The sequence below is a fragment of the Ictalurus punctatus genome, chromosome 2 (genome assembly GCF_001660625.3).
Source record: "Ictalurus punctatus breed USDA103 chromosome 2, Coco_2.0, whole genome shotgun sequence".
Lineage (NCBI taxonomy): Eukaryota > Metazoa > Chordata > Actinopteri > Siluriformes > Ictaluridae > Ictalurus > Ictalurus punctatus.
Window position 1 is genome coordinate 30,720,687 of NC_030417.2, and position 21,279 is coordinate 30,741,965.

The following is a 21,279-nucleotide window of genomic DNA, read 5'->3' on the forward strand; positions in this document are numbered from 1 at the left end:
ATGTCAACATTGACATAGAACACATTTTTTTTAAACTGATTAGATTAGATTCAATATTACTGTCATTGTACAGAGTACAAGTACAACGAAATGCAGTTTAGCATCTAACCAGATGTAATAGTGCAATAGTAATGAAGTTTAGACTAAGCAGGTAAGTAGAATGACAAGTGACAGGAATACACAGTGGGGGTAAATAAGTATTGGACGCGTCAACATTTTTTTCAGTAAATATATTTGCAGTGAGGTTATTCACATGAAATTTTCACCAGACATCAGTATTAACTCAAGAAATCCATAAATCTAAAGAATCCACAACACTGAAGTCTATAAATGAAGTTATGTGTAATGAAGTGGAATGACACAGGAAAAAAGTATTGAACACGCTAAGAAAAAGCAGTTCTCCACGTAAGTAAGTAAAAGCTAGAGAAAAAAGCTAATTATTGTTCTTCTGTACGACAGATGAAATAACTAGAGTACAGTAATATTAGCTCACTTTAGTAATGTTAGCTCATCAACCCGTCCTCCCACCCACACACAAAAAATACAACACTCATATTCAATAATAAATATAATAATAATAATATAATAATAAAAATAAATAGCCATCGTGGACAGGCATAACTACAAAAAAAAAAAGAATATAAACACAAATTTACCTTATTATATACTCAATACAAAGCAAATGCTAAGATTTTTTAAATAAGAAGTTGACAGAAGTCAACTAATCCTGGGCTTCATTGTAAATCCATTATCTAAATAATTTAACACCACAAAAAGAATAAATGATATAGAAATTATAACAAGCTTACTTTCGTTTTTTTTACGCTGTGCCTCTTCTTCTTTTTTCTTTAAAAAAAAAAAATTGGCTCCCAGTGGTTTTTATTGCTTTATTCTGCATCTCAACTAACAATCTTGATTGCCACTGTCGTTAATACGTCAGCAGCATTTTTATTCCATGATCATTATCATCCATAATGCCTTAAAAAAAAACTAACTCATCATCACTAACACTCACACACACTTCACAGTCACACAGACACACCAATGATGATGACTGATATGTATGATGTACTTTTTAATTTTATTTTAAAAATAAATAAAATAAAATACAACGCTGATGGGTGTCCTACTGCACATATTACAACCTTGTACACACTGCCGCTAATTTACATTGGCACTAGGGGGCGCCAACAAACCAATTTGACCAAACAAACTTTTCTGAGGTAAGAAAAAATATGAGGAATGTTCAATGCGGCTCGGTACTGTTAATCGGATTTGGTGAGTCTCTAGGTGGCTGCCTATGACGCCTAATGGATTGACCAGCCCTTATAGGGAGAGGAAGAAGGGGATGATGGAGAAAGAAAGGAACAGACAGAAGAGGTTGGGGGAGCCACGATTGCCAGTTGAGACTGTAACAAATCCAGGTTGATTACTGCTGATCTTGCTGTTAATCCAGTCTTGGTACTTGGACACTCTGGTGTACACACCGGGTATACCAGGTACAGCACATCCTTGGTTAGTGCCAAAACTCACAATCCCAGCCTGAATCCAGGTTCCATTGAGCTTGACCACCAGTGGACCTCCAGAATCACCCTGTAGGGACAAAAAGCTGTTAGTTACATGTATGCTCTTTTACCACATGGCACTCTTTTACCACTGTGCCCTGAATTAATATGATTTCTTACCTGGCATGAGCCCTTTCCCCCCTGAATTAAGCCAGCACACATCATATTGTCTGTGATGGAAATAGGTCTATAATCGTTTGTACAGTTACTGTTACTGACAATCGGCACCTGCACCTCTTGCAGGGTTTGAGGGAGCAGCAGATCTGTGGAGACTCATGATGAACTTTTACCAACATGCTCATTATAATGAACCCTGCTGAATAATCCAGCTTGGTCTGACCTGCCTCCAGCAACGAAAACACAGGCCAGAGTAATAAAATTGGTAAGCCATATTTGCCAGCTGGTAAGATATTTTCCAGCCTCACTATTATTTCAGTGTTTGATATTTTCTAATTGCCTAACTTGTGTTATTTTCTTAAAGCTATCTATGATGATTAGTAACTATCTATGATTAGAAACAGATGTTCGGAAACTTTGAATCAAAGTTGCTCTACTGGTTTGACAAGCGTGCCTTGTTTTGGTAGCTGGTAGCTGGGTTGACCAAGCTTGATTTTCAACAAGTATATTCCAGTCGTCTGGGTGTGGAGTACTTACTAGTAGAACTGGTTTTACCCCATCCTGTGACCCAGACATTAGTACCACCAGGAAAATAACTGTTGCTTGCTGCGAGGCACACCGGCATGACATAATCAGTCAAATTCACTGAAGAGGAGAGCTGGACCAGCGCAATGTCATTGTTCAATGTGGCATGGTTAAAATCTTGGTGGATGATAATGTTATTAGTGCTTCTTTCTGATCTATTAGGGTTGGACCCATTCAGATTTTCCATTCCTAGATAGATTGTGATTTTAGGCGCAGTAATACTGAAAATGAAAGGAAGAGGCTTTGAGACATATAATCATTTAATTTGTCACTCCCTACCCCATATTTCCTTATATTTTATATTTACAATAAACAGTAACAACCTACTTACAGTACACTATGGGACACTTTATATGTTGTACGCATGGTAGCATGGAAATACCAACATTTTCTCAATCATAACTCCATATATACCTTTGGAAACAGTGAGCCGCTGATAAGACCCAGTTCTGATTGATCAGGCTGCCACCACAGAAATGGCTGCCACTTGTCTGAAAGCTGACCTGCCAAGGCCAGGACCCAGGACCAGCATTTTCACCACCCACAATCTTGGTGTTCAGTGGAGGCCGACCACACACTGGTAGAACAGAGGGAGGTCACAGAAGCACACATCTTTATTCTAACTGCAATCTTACTGTTCATTAAGAAGAACAACTATTATTACATTACACAGTACACACTGGATTATAAAGAGCAAGACATTTTATTAAAAAAATATTTTCAGGCCACTGATATTAGTGGTTAGTTTCGCTCACGTGTTATCATTACTCATAGCTGTTTATGTTTAACCTTTGGTTTCGTTTGATATTTAACCCCCTCATTGTTAGGGGCGAAGTATCGTTTGCGTATTCGTAACCTACCAAGCCTTTAATCCTGGCTCTTTTGTTTCATGGTTTCTTGTCTTGTTTCTAGCACATTTCTCGATTCTTGTCTTTCTCTAATTCATGTTCTTTGTCGATCTCCTGACCCCTTGCTTGTTTAATGACTACTGTTTTGCCTTTGGATTTGTCTGCCTATCTCTCTTCAATAAAACTCTTAACTGCACTTGCATCAGTCCTAAACCTCATTATATGACTGTCACGTATCCATGTAAGGGAGGCTTAGGACAGATGCAAGTGCAGTAAAAGATGTTTAGTAGAGAGATAGGCAGACAAATCCAAAATGGTAATCCAAAGCGTGGTCTAATAACATGCCAAAGGTCAGGTAATATACAAACAGGCATAAACAGGGTGAGGCTAGAATCAAAACAAGAAACGAGAAACGAGAAACAAAGAACAACTGCTTGGTAGAGAGATAATCTCAATACTACGCAATGTGCTACGAGACACGAGTGGTTTAAATGACAAACGTAATCATGGGTTAAACACAGGACAGTTGAAACCAATGATGGCACACATTTGGGAAACAACCAATGACAAAACAGGGGCGGAGACAGAACATAACCATAACAAAAGCATGTGTCCAAAGTAAACAAAGTCAGTGCCATAGAAGACCAAAAAGGGTGCGTCCGCTAAGCTCTCGCGCATCGGGCTTGCATTTCAAACTCGTGAAACGGGCTTGCACAATGAGCTTGTGCTTCGGTTTTCCGAGCACGCTGCAATACTGCAGTGCTGACTCGAGGAGAAATCGTGACAATGACAATATGTAACACCATGTGAATAATTAAACATGTTCACTACATGTGAAAATAATAATAATAATAATAATAATAATAATAATAATAATAATAATAATAATAATAATAATAATGAACGTGAAAAATAAATCATATGGGGTAAAAATTGCATGTGAAAAAGAAATCATGTGGGGAAAATCTTTATCCGAAAAATAATGACATTGTGAGGAAAATGAGGGGAGGGGACGGGAGGTGGGGGGGAACTATGTGAAACAAACCTCAATGTGAAAATACAAGAATCAAACGGGGAAAAACTGCATGATCATTACAGTTGCACATACTGTTTATGTTTGTATGGAAATTCCTCTTTGGTAGTCACAATAATGTATGGCCCCTTTCGTAAATCTGTACATATGATTCACACACAGAGTTTCTTCTTTAACACTATTAGACTAAATAGATGAACACTGACATGGAGTTAAAACACCAACAATGGCATGAGTGTTAAATTAACACTGGTCACTGAGAATTATATAAACACTATAAAAGTATATAAACACTTACACTAGTGAATTTGCTGTGCATGTAAAATCACTGACAAAACACTGAAACATGCACTCGTTTCTTCATGAAATGAACTTCAAGTTTAAGCACCTTGTCATGAATCTGTTTGCTCACAAACCGGTAAATCCACTTTGTTGTGTCTAACCTATGTCCTAAAAATTATATGCTTATGTCACCATTATTTTAAAAACATGCCGTGTGTGTGTGTGTGTGTGTGTTTTGAATCAAGCTACCAAGTTATCATCATTGAAACTTACCATCTAGCTGGGCGAGTGAACCTAATGGAAAAGGAAGAGACAAGCACAATGTTTAATGCTCTATCAAACAATGCCAGAGAGTTTCACCAGTGTATATTCATATTCTGTATTTCTGTATGAAAAATTTTGCTTTCTAAATACAGCATAAGGAGCAGACAATATGCAGATTATAATTTAAAAAAAAAAATCAATGGAACCCTGTATTAGTGAGACTGATAATTAACTGCAAAGGTTTGAACTTTCTTAAGAATGAGGATGTTCTTGCTTCAGCCATGACAATAACATGTCTGAGTATAATAGATATATATGTTAATAGAAAACAATAAACATACATTATGACCGTAAATAAACCAATATGATTTATAACTCCTTAGCACAATCTGTGTAAAAAAATATAATGCACTCTATGTCACTGACAAAAAATAGTGTAAATTTAAAACAAATGTTGAAAGCTTTTTAATAGATTATCAACATTTCAGTGAAACAAATTATTTTAATTAGAGTAAAATTACAATTCCACTCAAATTTGCCTTTCAATTTATATTTTAAAAACATATTATAGAAATTGGATAATAGTGAATATACAGATATATAGATAATAACAAATTTACTGAGAAAAACACACATCAGTTCACAATGGCGAGTAAACATACTTTAAGATGTGCTTATCCTAACAGATCCAAGACAAAATCATATCATGTGATACTGTATATCCATGAATAGCTTGTTTCCTGATATAAATATCACTTTAAGTGTCATTATGCTATACACAATTTCCTTTATAAACCTTATAAGCTGTATTAGAATGGAAATGCATGTTGTATTTTTAAAACTGTTTTCCTTAAGAGAATTCTTTTCTATGTTCAGAACCAAAAATCTGTTTGTAGATGACCTGCATTGATGAAATTTTACATGTTCATTCCTATCCCTATTTAAAAGGATAATAAAGGATATAAATCTATAGTTGATTTTATGTTTTTATACTGAAAATGGCATGGAACACTGCATGTTCTTTTCCTGATTAAACAATAAAGAAATTAAATAAATTGATGGAAAATAAATTACTTTGCAGCAAGCAGTTCTGTAACAAGTTTTCTCCTGAGAGCATCTTCATGGTAAAATAAATATTTTAATTCTAACAACAAACATCAAAAGACTAGCTGTATTAGATTATCTTTATTAAGCATGCGTATTTATGCATATTTAATTAGAAGAAACCTCCTTAGAATAAATAAATGTTGATTTTTGTTGCAATCCAAAAGAAAACGTATAAGAGTCTCAGCAACCAAATAACAATTCTGATATCTATTGTTTTTTGTTTTGTTTTAAAAAAAAAAACCCTATTCTTCTTTAGTGTTTTAATGTAATATATTAAAAATATAATCAGAATGAGCAATTCTTTTACACCTACCTCTAGCATTAAAGAATAGAGCACATAGAACACACACAATTTTCCTCAAATAGATATCCATGATCTTGTGTCTCCTCTGGTTTCAGGCAGTCTTCTTGATGTCTTGTGTCTCTACATACGATGTTAGAAACGTCCTCAATGCTGTATTCAAAGCACACATAAACTGTAACCTGCCCAACCTGCATCACCTGTTTATACTTCCTCACAAGAGGTTAATTCCCACACTGATCTAGAAATTAGTCCCTGTACAACTTGTAATTACTAGGTGGAGGAAAAACTGATTTGAGATCAACATTGAAGAATAATATACCAAACAAACAATGAGACATATACAGTTGAGGCCAAAAGTTTACATACACCTAGGCTGATGGCATTCAAACTCAATTTCCTATAACACCACACATTTCATGTTACCATACATTTCCTGTGTTAAGTCAATTAAGGTACAGTGCATCCGGAAAGTATTCACAGTGCTTCACTTTTTCCACATTTTGTTATGTTACACCTTATTCCAAAATGGATTAAATTCGTTATTTTCCTCAAAATTCTACAAATAATACCCCATAATGACAACGTGAAAGAAGTTTGTTTGAAATCTTTGCAAATTTATTAAAAATAAAAAACAAAAAAAAGCACATGTACATAAGTATTCACAGCCTTTGCTCAGTAATTTGTTGAAGCACCTTTGGCATCAATTACAGCCTCAAGTCTTTTTGAGTATGATGCTACAAGCTTGGCACATGTATTTTTGGGCAGTTTCTCCCATTCTTCTTTGCATGACCTCTCAAGCTCCATCAGGTTGGATGGGGAGCGTCGGTGCACAGCTATTTTCAGATCTCTCCAGAGATGTTCAGTCAGGTTCAAGTCTGGGCTCTGGCTGGGCCACTCAAGGACACTCACAGAGTTGTCCTGTAGCCACTCCTTTGTTGTCTTGGCTGTTTGCTTAGGATCGTTGTCCTGTTGAAAAATTAAGCTTTGCCCCAGTCTGAGGTCCAGAGCGCTCTGGAGCAGGTTTTCATCAAGGATGTCTCTGTACATTGCTGCATTCATCTTGGCCTCGATCCTGACTAGTCTCCCAGTTCCTGCCGCTGAAAAACATCCCCACAGCATGATGCTGCCACCACCATGCTTCACTGTAGGGATGTTATTGGCCAGGTGATGACTAGTGCCTGGTTTCCTCCAGAAATGATGCTTGCCATTCAGGCCAAAGAGTTCAATCTCTGTTCAATCTTTGGTCTGAGAGTCCTTCAGGTGCCTTTTGGCAAACTCCAGGCGGGTTGTCATGTGCCTTTTACTGAGGAGTGGCTTCTGTCTGGCCACTCTACCATACAGGCCTGACTGGTGGAGTGCTGCAGAGATGATTGTTCTTCTGCAAGGTTCTCCTCTTTCCACAGAGACAGGCTGGAGCTCTGTCAGAGTGATCATCGGGTTTTTGGTCACCTCCCTGACTAAGGCCCTTCTCCCCCAATCACTCAGTTTGGCCGGGTGGCCAGCTCTTGGAAGAGTCCTGGTGGTTCCAAACTTCTTCCATTTATGATGATGGAGGCCACTGTGCTCATTGGGAGCTTCAATGCTGCAGAAATGTTTCTGTACCCTTCCCCAGATCTGTGCCTCGATACAATTCTGTCTCGGAGGTCTACAGACAATTCCTTGGACTTCATGGCTTGGTTTGTACTCTGACATGTATTGTTAATTGTGGGACCTTACAGAGACAGGTGTGTGCCTTTCCAAATCATGTCCAATCAACTGAATTTACCACAGGTGGACTCCAATCAAGTTGTAGAAACATCTCAAGGATGATCAGTGGAAACAGGATGCACCTGAGCTCAATTTTGAGTGTCATGGCAAAGGCTGTGAATACTTATGTACATGTGCTTTTTTTGTTTTTTCTTTTTAATAAATTTGCAAAAATTTCAAAGAAACTTCTTTCACGTTGTCATTATGAGGTATTGTTTGTAGAATTTTGAGGAAAATAATGAATTTAATCCATTTTGGAATAAGGCTGTACCATAACAAAATGTGGAAAAAGTGAAGTGATGTGAATATTTTCCGGATGCACTGTATCTATTTTATTTAACAGACAGGTTTATTTCAGCTTGTATTTACTATATCAGATTTTCAGTGGGAGAAAAAATTACATACACCTTAAGCAGTATTTTACATTTATGACATTTGGCAGATGCCCTTTTCCAGAGCGACCTACAGAAGTGCTACTGGCTCATTAGGTCATGCACTAAGAATACAATCAGTGTAAGAAACTCTGTCAGAGTGGTAAAATAGTAAGAAAAGCACACAGACAACACACATTTTGTTTTTTTTAAATAAAGTCTAATTTAAGTATGGTATTTGTTGTCATTGCTTGGATTTCCTGGTGGACTAGTGGCTGGCATGCAGTGCTCGCATTACCATGGCCCGGGATCAATTCCATGTCAGGGCACCACCCCCAGGCACTGGAGCATTGCACTAGCCAGTGCCGGTCCCAGAAGCCTAGAAAATGGGGAGGGTTGTTTCAGGAAAGGCATCTGGCATACAACTTAATACTTGAGTTCACTTGTAACATCTTGAATACATCCAGAATGTAATTTACTATAAATATTATAGCCATAACAGGCAATGTTAACATTTTACGTACACAATTCCTTCAGTGCATAATAACGTAATTAATTATAAGCAAAATACCATCAATAAATTACTATTGCCTCAACCATTCTAAAGGTCAAGTGAGTCACAACCAGAAATGTGGCAGTAAAACAGTTATTTGGTTAAATAATTGGATTTGTGTGTATGGAATTAAACATGTTTTTTAAAATGTATTTATGATTTCCTCTGATTTAATCTCTGAGCATATCTGCTTCTATTTCACCCCTGCTAACCTCTAAGAGTGGTGAGAATAACCTGGATACCTTCTTGTGCACACACATGCTAAGAACTTCAACAAAACAACAAAAACAAAACTTCAACAACAAAATCACAAAATCGTGCATGACACCACATTTGCAATAAATCAGACATTTTTACCTGAAATGGGTTTTTGCTGGGTTAGCACTGGTTTCTGATTGACAAGAAACCCTGGAGGTCGAAATACTATTGTAGGGCACATAATGGGCACAATGAGGAGCGCTCTGCAAGTTTACTTTGATGGAACTCACACGCTTAAGCATGAGTTTCAGTTTCAGATTTAAAATGTTCATATATTAGATTGCAAACTACAAATTCATTTCAAGTTCATCCTGTGTGATCCTAACCCTATTCCCATTGAATTTAAGTTTGAAATTAAGAGTGAATGAATAAAAAAAAAGAAAAAGCATGAGTAACACAAAATTGCATTGGAATAATCTGTCATTTTATTTAAACATTTTATTCAAAATAAAATGTAACGCTATAGTATATTGGGCAAATCTACAAACATACTTGATATCCATAGCTTTTAATTTAAATATCTTTATAAAGGGTAGCCCAGCAGGAAGCATTGCCCCCCCATTCACTGCTCAATATTGAGCTCAGGTTTTTGTCTGAGTGGAGTTTTTCAGTGTGGGGATTCACTCAGTTCCCTTTCAAAGGGAACTCCATGTTGCATTAGCTGAACGCTGAAGGCACTTCCCACAGCATTCAGCTAACGCAATGTCTCGTTCCCTTCTCAGGGAACTGGGTTACATGCATAACCCAGACGTTCTCTGGTGTCAAGTTTTCAACATCAACACTGGAAAATTATGCCAGTTAATGTAAAGTATGTTATAATAACCAAAGTAATATAATATAATTCACAATGAATTTGGAACTAGCTAATTTAACTTTACATCTTCATACTTAATTATAGCATTATTCTAAATTCTAATTTTATGCCTTAATAAATGTTACATTTTAGACATAGTTGTCTGGGACAAACTGTCTGGGATCTCAATGAGCTCACACCTCACAAAATTCCCCCCCAAAATTTCCATTTTACTCATCTGCACATTGGGGTGTAATGGAGTACTAATATGTGTATTTTTTATGAATTATGAACCCTACCTCTTACTCCTGGAAACACTGGACAAAACCTCAGAGATTAAAAAAAAAAAAAAAGTAAGCATGGTCTGAGAATTGGCTCTGACAGTTCCTCAACCTCAGCTCCATTGGACAAGTTCATGATTGGTCTTAACATGTGCACAGGAACTAAAATGATAGGTTTTGAATAACAAATTAGCACTGGAAAAAGATAATGTGATTAAAAAAAAAACAACAAATCTTCAACTGTCCAGTTTCTGTGAGCCTGTCCCCATGTTAGCCTCAGATTTCTGTTCTTAGCTGACAAGAGTGGAACCCAATGTGATCTTCTGCTGCTGCAACCCATCCACCTCAAGGTTTGATGTTTTGTGCATGCTAATATGCTTTTCTGCTCATCATGGTTGTAAAGAGGGATTATTTGAGTTGCTATATCCTTCCAGTCAGCTTGAACCAATCTAGCCATTTTCCTCTCAAGGCGTTTCCACCCACCGAACTGTCGCTGAATCATTGTGTTTTGTTTTTTACACCATTCTGCATAAACTCTAGAGACTGTTTTGTGTAACAGTACCAGGAGGTAAGCAGTTTCTAAAATTCTCAAACTAACCCTTCTGGAACCAACATCCATGCCACGATCCAAGTCACAGAGATCACAATTTTTCTTCATTTTGATGTTTGATGTGAACCTGAAGCTCTGGATTTGCATATGCATGATTTTCTCGCATTGTGCTGCTGCCTGATGATTACATGATTGGCCTACATGATTGGCTGGTTAGATAACTAATTAGATGAATGTATAGGTGTACAGGTGTTCCTAAAAAAGTGGACAGTGAGTGTATACATGCAACCATACATACATAGGGAAACTGCTAGTATATAAAAGTCTGTCTTACTCTTCCAGCAGGACATGAATCCAAAACATACATCAAAATTCACATAAAAATGGTTCAGTGGCGACAGAATCAAGCCATGGCCACAGACAGTCATCCCAGTCCACTGTCCTAAAGCCCATTGAAAAACTGCAGGGTGCTCTGAAGTGGTCTCAGGTCCCTTGCTCTGTATTTTCCAATCTAAATCAAGTATTAAAGAAGATTCTATGTTGTTAAAAGGAGGTCGTGCAAAGAACTTAAAGTGTAACTGTAATTGTGATAAATATGGTTTTGTTAAAAAAAAGAAGAAGTTTTGATGGGGTTATTTATTTCCATAGAATAAATTTATTCCATTTTGAAGTTACATTTCTGTCATGTTGTCAGTGAGAGATTAAGCTAATTAACCACAAAGACATTTTTACGAACATTTTTTTACTTTACCAAGGGTGAAACAAGAACTGAGTGCTCAGCAGAAAACCTTTACTGTACATATGTGGTACCACTGAGGTTACACTGCTTTACACATCTTTCCCCAAAAGTACAATAACTAAAGGTGTATTGTCTTATCTGAGTTGCTTCATGCTGGCTGAGTTTATTTTAAGATGGGGAACCTTAATGTGGTTGTCTATTGTAAGATCGCAAATTTCTCACTAAGAAGATTCCCTGGGAACTTGGCAGTAAAGATCAACAACACACCACTTCATAGAAGATAAGATATGCACTATAAGTAAAGAAATGCCTTCGTCCCTTACATAGTGACTACAAAGTACTACAAATATTGAGGTTTCAATTAAGCTGATCCTTAGTTGTATTAAATATAATTATGAGAAAGTATAATTGAATGTATGATCGATCGAATGATAACTTTATCAGAGTTTTATTTGCACCTACCTGGAGCATTTAGGAGTAGAGCACATACAACACACACAACTTACCACAAAAAAATCTCCATGATCTTGTGTCTCCTCTGACTTGATGTCCTGGGTCTACAAATTTCTTCTCGCATTCCTAGCATATGTAATCTGTTATCTCCCCTGCCCGAGTCACCTACTTACACGTCCTCATGAGAGGTTTGCCACATTGACATAGAACTAGTGCCCCATAGGAGAGTTTTTTTTTAACTGATTAGATTAGATTAAACCTTATTGTCATTGTACAGATTACAAGTACAACGAAATGCAGTTTAGCATCTAACCAGAAGTAATAGTGCAATAGTAATGAAGTTTAGACTAAGCAGGTAAGTAGAATGACAAGTGACAGGAATACACAGTGGGGATAAATAAGTATTGGACGCGTCAACATTTTTTTCAGCAAATATATTTGCAGTGAGGTTATTCACATGAAATTTTCACCAGACATCAGTATTAACTCAAGAAATCCAGAAATCTAAAGAATCCACAACACTGAAGTCTATAAATGAAGTTATGTGTAATGAAGTGGAATGACACAGGAAAAAAGTATTGAACACGCTAAGAAAAAGCAGTTCTCCACGTAAGTAAAAGCTAGAGAAAAAAGCTAATTGTTGTTCTTCTGACAGATGAAACAGCTAGAGTACAGTAATGTTAGCTCACTTCAGTAATGTTAGCTCACCAACCCGTCCACCCACCCACACACAAAAAATAAATAGCCATTGTGGACAGGCATAACCACAAAAAAAGAAAATAAACACAAATTTACCTTATTATATACTCAGTACAAAGCAAGTGCTAAGATTTTTTAAATAAGAAGTTGACAGAAGTCAACTAATCCTGGGCTTCATTGTAAATCCATTATCTAAATAATTTAACACCACAAAAAGAATAAATGATATAGAAATTATAACAAGCTTACTTTCGTTTTTTTTTTAATGCTTTGCCTCTTCTTCTTTTTTCTTTTTTTAAAAATTTGGCTCCCGATGGTTTTTATTGCTTCATTTTGCATCTCAACTAACAATCTGTATTGCTGCTGTCGTTAATACGTCAGCAGCATTATTATTCCATGATCATTATCATCCATAATGCTGTAAAAAAAACTAAATTATCATCACTGACACTCACACACACTTCACAGTCACACAGACACACCAATGATGATGACTGATATGAATGATGTACTTTTTAATTAGCACGTTTGCCACACACCTCCAGGGTCCGGGGTTCGATTCCCGCCGGGGCCATGTGTTTGCGGAGTTTGCTTGTTCTCCCTGCGCTGCGGGGGTTTCCGCCGGGTGCTCCGGTTTCCTCCCCCAGACCAAAGACATGCATGGTAGGCTGATTTGCACGTCTAAAGTGTCTGTAGTGTATGAATGTGTGTGTGAGCGTGTGTGTGGGAATGTGATTGTGCCCTGCGTGGACTGGCGCCCTGTCCAGGGTGTACCCCACCTTGTGCCCGATGCTTCGTGGGATAGGCTCCAGGTTCCCCCGCGACCCTGAAAAGGAGTAAGCGGTTGAAGATGGATGGATGGATGGATGGACACCACTGATGAGTGTCCTATTGCACATAATACAGCCTTGCACACACTGCCGCTAATTTACATTGGCACTAGGGGGAACCAACAAACCAATTTGACCAAACAAACTTTGCTGAGGTAGGAAAAAATATGAGGAATGTTCAATGCGGCTCGGTACTATTAATCGGATTTGGTGAGGCTCTAGGTGGCTGCCTATGATGCCTAATGGATTCACCAGCCCTTATAGGGAGAGGAGGAAGGGGATGATGGAGAAAGAAAGGAACAGACAGAAGAGGCTGGCGGAGCCACGATTGCCAGTTGAAACTGTAACAAATCCAGGTTGATTACTGCTGATCTTGCTGTTAATCCAGTCTTGGTACTTGGACACTCTGGTGTACACACCGGGTATACCAGGTACAGCACATCCTTTGTCAGAGGTAAAACTCACAATCCCAGCCTGAATCCAGGTTCCATTGAACTTGACCACCAGTGGACCTCCAGAATCACCCTGTAGGGACAAAAAGCTGTTAGTTACATGTATGCTCTTTTACAACATGGAACTGTTTTACCACTGTGCCCTGAATTAATATGATTTCTTACCTGGCATATGTCCTTTCCCTCCTGAGCTAAGCCAGCACACATCATATTGTCCGTGACTAAACCAGATGTAAATGCGTTTTTACATTTACTGTTACTGACAATCGGCACCTGCACCTCCTGCAGGGTTTGAGGGAGCAGCAGATCTGTGGAGACCCATAAAGAACTTTTACCAACATGTTCATCATAATGAACCCTGCTGAATAATCCAGCTTTGTCTGAACAGCTACCAGCAAAGAAAACACAGGCCAGGCTAATCAAACAGGTAAGCCATCTTTACCAGCTGGTAAGATATTTTCCAGCCTCCTTATTCTTTCAGTGTTTGAGATTTTCTAATTGCCTAACTTGTGTTATTTTCTTAAAGCTATCTATGATGATTAGTAACTATCTATGATTAGAAACAGATGTTCGGAAACTTTGAATCTGGCAAAATTGAATCACTGGTTTGACAAGCGTGCCTTGTTTTGGTAGCAGGTAGCTGGGTTGACCAAGCTTGATTTTCAACAAGTATATTCCAAAATACAGAATAATTCACTTCTATTTTCTTTTCTTTTTTTTTTTTTCCAAATCGTTGAAGTAAACAAATTTAGCATGCAGTCCACTGGGTGTGGAGTACTTACTAGTAGAACTGGTTTTACCCCATCCTGTGACCCAGACATTAGTACCACCAGGAAAAGAACTTCTGCTTGCTGCGAGGCACACCGGCATGACATAATCAGTCAAATTCACTGAAGAGGAGAGCTGGACCAGCGCAATGTCATTGGTCAAAGTGTCATCGTTATATTCTTGGTGGATGATAATGTTACTAGTGCTTCTTTGTGATCTATTAGGGTCTATCAGGTTTTCCATTCCTAGATAGATTGTGATTTTAGGCGCAGTAATGCTGAAAATGAAAGGAAGGGTCTTTGAAACTGATATAATCATTTAATTTGTCACTCCCTACCCCATATCTCCTTATGTTTTATATTTACAATAAACAGTAATAACCTGCATACAGTACACTATGGGAGACTTAATATGTCGTACGCACGGAAACATGGAAATACCAACATTTTCTCAATCATAGCTCCCTATATACCTTTGGAAACAGTGAGCCGCTGATAAGACCCAGTTCTGATTGATCAGGCTGCCACCACAGAAATGGCTGCCACTTGTCTGAAAGCTGACCTGCCAAGGCCAGGACCCAGGACCAGCATTTTCACCACCCACAATCTTGGTGTTCAGTGGAGGCCGACCACACACTGGTAGAACAGAGGGAGGTCACAGAAGCACACATCTTTATTCTAACTGCAATCTTACTGTTCATTAAGAAAAACAACTCTTATTACATTACACAGTACACACTGGATTATAAAGAGCAAGACATTTTATTTAAAAAATATTTTCAGGCCACTTATATTAGTGATCATTACATCTTATCAGACCTTTTAAAGCATCATCTTGGGTTACTCCTGATCTTCCGAAGTAGCCCCAGTGTAAAAAAAAAAAACTCCCTGTATATTTACAGTAACAGTACAGTACAAAGTTGCCAGGAAGTTACTGTAAAAAAATATTAAAAGTTATACTGGCAGTGTACTGTATATTTATATTCTTGTTTTAACTCATTAATTGTCTAAAACAAACATCTTAAATAAATGTGTTTAAAAATTCTATGGGCACTGATTACCAGAGAAAAAAACAAGCTATGTATATGCATTTTCTCTTTAAAATATCACCTCTAGTTTTACCATGTTGCACTTACCCTGCTTCACCAAAATAATTACTGTTATTCTATGCCTTTTATCAACATTTGCTTCAGCTAATTTCATCTGGTTAAATGTGTTTTGTATGTTTTACCGTGTTATTATATAGTCACCGTGTTTGGAAGTTTTCCTTTGTTTCCCTGCTGCATCCCCAGAGCAAGTGTCAGACCCCTCTTAGTCCCTTCATTTCCCTCAATCTCAGGCCAATCAGGCCACCCTCGCAGGCCTTATCAACGGCATCTGTGCCCACAGATTCTCCTTTTATTTCTTGTTTGTTGAACCGTGCAGAGAACTGTGATCCCTGCTTCTTCTAGCCTGTATTTTTGTGTGTGCAATTGACAATGTAAGTGCCTTATGTTCTGTACTCTAAAGATTATTTTACATAACTTGAGTTCGGCCTAAATGCGCTTCTCATTTTCATGCAAGTTCATGTTAGGTACATTTTAAATTCTATTGAAGATTTAGCTGGCCTTCAGTGCTGTCATTGTTGGATTGTCTGCTTAGATAGACATGAGCTTTAGTTGTTTCAGATATGCATTTGTTGGGGTTGTGGTGCATGTAGCTTCATGCACTGTTTAGATTAATCCACTCAAGTTTTCTGTCTGTGAGTCTCATAGTTTTATGTAACATTTGCAGATGCTATTTCCCTGAGGTGGCATTGAGTATTAGGAACCTAAACATTGTATTCCTTTGTTTTTCCCTTTAGAAAGCACACACTCATAAACTCCCATAAATACATGCATGTACAATGAATATGAGGAAACCGGAGTACCCGGAGGAAACCCCTGAAATACGGGGAGAACACACACACAGGGCCACAGCAGGAATCGAAGCCTCAACCCTGGAGGTGTGAGGCAAACATGCTAATAAAATGCTCTACTCATTATTTTGCTTGTAATGCTTCATTTGCTCCAGGAGCTAAGATCCCAACACACATTGCTTTTGAATTTTTTTTAAGTTTATGGATTTTACACAGCAACATCACCAGTATGAATTTCCAGTCTTAGCTTCTCTATGCTTACGGGGAAAACTCACATACTATAGCCTACACTTGATGTGTGATTATGTAATATATAATCTCATGTGTGAAGATGTTATGACCTGAAACTGCACAAGTCAGTTCAAATAAACATACGTGTCATGTTATGCCCCATCACGCTGCAACATCGCACATAATCCTCATGTGTTATCATTAATCACAGCTGTTTATGTTTAACTTTTGGTTTCGTTTGGTATTTAACGCCCTCGTGTGTCTTTGTTAAGGGAAAAGTATTGTTTGCATATTTGTAACCTACCAAGCCTGTAATCCTGGTTCTTTTGTTTCCTTGTTCCTTATCTCGTTTCTGGCATGTTTCTCGATTCTTGTCTTCCTCTAGTTCATGTTGTTTGTCGACAACAAATGTCGACAAACAACCCTTCTGATCCTCCGGACCCTCCTGATCCCTCACTTGTTTAATGACTAGGCTACGGTTTTGCCTTTGGATTTGGATTTGTCTGCCTGTCTCTCTTCAATAAAACTCTTAACTGCACCTGCATCTGTCCTAAACTTCTTTACATGACAATATGTAACACCATGTGAATAATCAAACCTGTTCCTTACATGTGAAAATAATAATAGTAATAATAATAATAATAATAATAATAATAATAATAATAATAAACATGGAAATAAATCATATGGGGTAAATATCACATGTGAAAAAGAAAATCATGGGGGAAAATCTTTATCTGAAAAATAATTAACTATGTGGGGAAAATGAGGGGAGGTGGGGGGAACTTGTGCCCTACGTTAAGAAAGAAAAAGAAGAATTGAGCATAAGCAAAAATAAATGAATAATGTGGAACAAACCTCAACGTGAAAATACAAGAATCAAACGGGGAAAAACTGCATGATCATTACAGTTGCACATACTGTTTATGTTTGTATGGAAATTCCTCTTTGGTAGTCACAATAATGTATGGCCCCTTTCGTAAATCTGTACATATGATTCACACACAGAGTTTCTTCTTTAACACTATTAGACTAAATAGATGAACACTGACATGAAGTTAAAACACCAACAATGGCATGAGTGTTAAATTAACACTGGTCACTGAGAATTATATAAACACTATAAAAGTATATAAACACTTACACTAGTGAATTTGCTGTGCATGTAAAATCACTGACAAAACACTGAAACATGCACTCGTTTCTTCAAGTTTAACCACCTTGTCATACATCTATTTGCTCACAAACCTGTGAATCCACATTATGATGTCTAACCTTTGTTCTACAAATAATGTGCTTTTGTAAAACATACCGTGCGTGTGTGTGTGTGTGTGTGTGTCTGTGTGTGTGTGTCTCTGTGTGTGTGTGTGTGTGTGTGTGTGTGTGTGTGTGTGTGTGTGTGTGTGTGTGTGTGTGTGTGTGTTTTGAATCAAGTTACCAAGTTATCATCATTGAAACTTACCATCTAGCTGGGCGAGTGAGCCTAATGGAAAAGGAGGAGACAAGCACAATGTTTAATGCTCTATCAAACAATGTCAGAGTTTTATCACTGTATATTCATATTCTGTATTTCTGTATGGAAAGCCTTTGCTTTCTAAATACAGCTTAAGGAGCATAATAAAAAAAATCAAGAGAACCCTGTATTAGTGAGACTGATTATTGACTGAAAAGGTTTGAACTTCCTTAAGAACGAGGATGTTCTTGCTTCAGTAAAGACAAAGTATAATTTTGAACACAACATCACATGAATTTTTATGATGTTAATAGAAAACAATAAACATAGTTAATGATAAATAAAACAGTGTGATTTATAACTGCTTAGGACAATCTGTGTAAAAAAAAAAAATGCACTCTATAATGTCACTGACAAAAAATAGTGAAAATTTAAAACAAATGTTGAAAGCTATTTTAATAGATTATCAACATTTCAGTGAAACTAATTATTTTAATTAGAGTAAAATTACAATTCCAATCAAATTTGCATTTCAATTTATATATTAAAAACATATTATATAAAGTGGATAATAGTGAATATACAGATATATAGAGAATAACAAATATACTGAGAAAAACACACATAAGTTCACAATGGACCCGGTGAGTAAACATACTTTAAGATGTGCTTATTGCACCAGCTCCAAGGGAAAACTCTTAACGTCACAATTACATCATGTGATATAATCATGAAAAGCTTGTTTCCTGATATAAATGTCACTTTAAGTGTCATTATGCTATACACAATTTCCTTTATAAATCTTATAAGCTGTATTAGAATGGAAATGCATGTTGTATTTTTTAAACTGTTTTCCTTAAGAGAATTCTTTTCTATGTTCAGAACCAAAAATGTGTTTGTAGATGACCTGCATTGATGAAATTTTACATGTTCATTCCTATCCCTATTTAAAAGGATAATAAAGGATATAAATCTATAGTTGGTTTTATGTTTTTATACTGAAAATGGCATGAAACACTGCATGTTCTTTTCCTGATTAAACAATAAAGAAATTAAATAAATTGATGGAGAATAAATTACTTTGCAGCAAGCAGTTCTGCAACAAGTTTTCTCCTGAGAGCATCTTCATGGTAAAATAAATATTTTAATTCTAACAACAAACATTAAAAGACTAGCTGTATTAGATTATCTTTATTAAGCATGCGTATTTATGCATATTTAATTAGAAGAAACCTCCTTAGTATAAATAAATGTTAATTTTTGTTGCAATACAAAAGACAACGTATAAGAGTCTCAGCAACCAAATAACAATTCTGATATCTATTGTTTAAAAAAAATGACCCTATTCTCCTTTAGTGTTTAGCCTTAAATGTAATATATTAAAAATATCATCAGAATGAGCAATTCTTTTACACCAACCTCTAGCATTAAGGAGCAGAGCACATAGAACACACACAATTTTCCTCAAATAGATGTCCATGATCTTGTGTCTCCTCTGGTTTCAGGCAGTCTTCTGTCTCTTGATGTCTTGTGTCTCTACATACGATGTTAGAAACGTGCTCAATGCTGCACACATAAACTGTAACCTGCCCAACCTGCATCACCTGTTTATACTTCCTCACAAGAGGTTAATTCCCACACTGATCTAGAAATCAGTCCCTGTACAACTTGTAATTACTAGGTGGAGGAAAAACTGATTTGAGATCAACATTGAAGAATAATATACCAAATAAACAATGAAACATATACAGTTGAGGCCAAAAATTTACATACACCTAGGCTAATGGCATTCAAACTCAGTTTCCTATAACACCACACATTTCATGTTACCATACATTTCCTGTGTTAAGTCAATTAAGGTACGGAAAGTATTCACAGCGCTTCACTTTTTCCACATTTTGTTATGTTACACCTTATTCCAAAATGGATTACATTCATTATTTTCCTCAAAATTCTACAAACAATACCCCATAAAGACAATGTGAAAGAAGTTTGTTTGAAATCTTTGCAAATTTAATATTTTTTCATTAATATAATTTTTCAATAAAAAACAAAAAAAAGCACATGTACATAAGTATTCACAGCCTTTGCTCAGTACTTTGTTGAAGCACCTTTGGCATCAATTACAGCCTCAAGTCTTTTTGAGTATGATGCTACAAGCTTGGCACACCTATTTTTGAGCAGTTTCTCCCATTCTTCTTTGCAGGACCTCTCAAGTTCCATCAGGTTGGATGGGGAGCGTCGGTGCACAGCCATTTTCAGATCTCTCCAGAGATGTTCAATCGGGTTCAAGTCTGGGCTCTGGCTGGGCCACTCAAGGACATTCACAGAGTTGTCCTGTAGCCACTCCTTTGTTGTCTTGGCTGTTTGCTTAGGGTCGTCGTCCTGTTGAAAAATGAAGCTTTGCCCCAGTTTGAGGTCCAGAGCGCTCTAGAGCAGGTTTTCATCAAGGATGTCTCTGAACATTGCTGCATTCATCTTGGCCTCGATCCTGACTAGTCTCCCACTTCCTGCCGCTGAAAAACATCCCCACAGCATGATGCTTCCACCACCATGCTTCACTGTAGGGATGTTATTGGCCAGGTGATGACTAGTGCCTGGTTTCCTCCAGACATGACACTTGCCATTCAGGCCAAAGAGTTCAATCTCTGTTCAATATTTGGTCTGAGAGTCCTTCAGGTGCCTTTTGGCAAACTCCAGGTGGGCTGTCATGTGCCTTTTACTGAGGAGTGGCTTCTGTCTGGCCACTCTACCATACAGGCCTGACTGGTGGAGTGCTGCAGAGATGATTGTTCTTCTGGAAGATTCTCCTCTCTCCACAGAGACACGCTGGAGTTCTGTCAGAGTGATCATCGGGTTTTTGGTCACCTCCCTGACTAAGGCCCTTCTCCCCGATTGCTCAGTTTGGCCGGGTGGCCAGCTCTAGGAAGAGTCCTGGTGGTTCCAAACTTCTTCCATTTATGATGATGGAGGCCACTGTGCTCATTGGGAGCTTCAGTGCTGCAGAAATGTTTCTGTACCCTTCCCCAGATCTGTGCCTCGATACAATCCTGTCTCGGAGGTCTACAGACAATTCCTTGGACTTCATGGCTTGGTTTGTA

At 37.4% G+C, this 21,279-nt stretch overlaps 1 protein-coding gene across 3 annotated transcripts; it reads right to left on the minus strand.

Annotated features, from left to right (window-relative positions):
- Positions 1–1,062: 1,062 nt before the first annotated feature.
- On the minus strand, positions 1,063–19,766 carry LOC108277261 (trypsin). 3 transcript variants are annotated; one of them, XM_053675440.1, is made up of 6 exons: positions 19,598–19,766; positions 4,704–4,724; positions 2,682–2,844; positions 2,220–2,488; positions 1,686–1,828; positions 1,063–1,593 (listed from the first exon to the last, which is right to left on the minus strand). In XM_053675440.1, the coding sequence occupies exons 1-6, from the start codon at positions 19,656–19,658 to the stop codon at positions 1,327–1,329; spliced, it is 924 nt and encodes a 307-aa protein (XP_053531415.1). In that variant the 5' UTR covers positions 19,659–19,766; the 3' UTR covers positions 1,063–1,326. The 3 variants fall into 3 exon arrangements, with proteins under 3 accessions (XP_053531415.1, XP_017345342.1, XP_017345311.3); XM_017489853.3 differs by lacking the exon at positions 19,598–19,766 and adding an exon at positions 6,115–6,254; XM_017489822.3 differs by lacking the exons at positions 1,063–1,593; positions 1,686–1,828; positions 2,220–2,488; positions 2,682–2,844; positions 4,704–4,724 and adding exons at positions 12,381–13,903; positions 13,996–14,138; positions 14,613–14,875; positions 15,071–15,233; positions 18,188–18,208 and having other exon boundaries at positions 19,598–19,761.
- Positions 19,767–21,279: the final 1,513 nt, after the last annotated feature.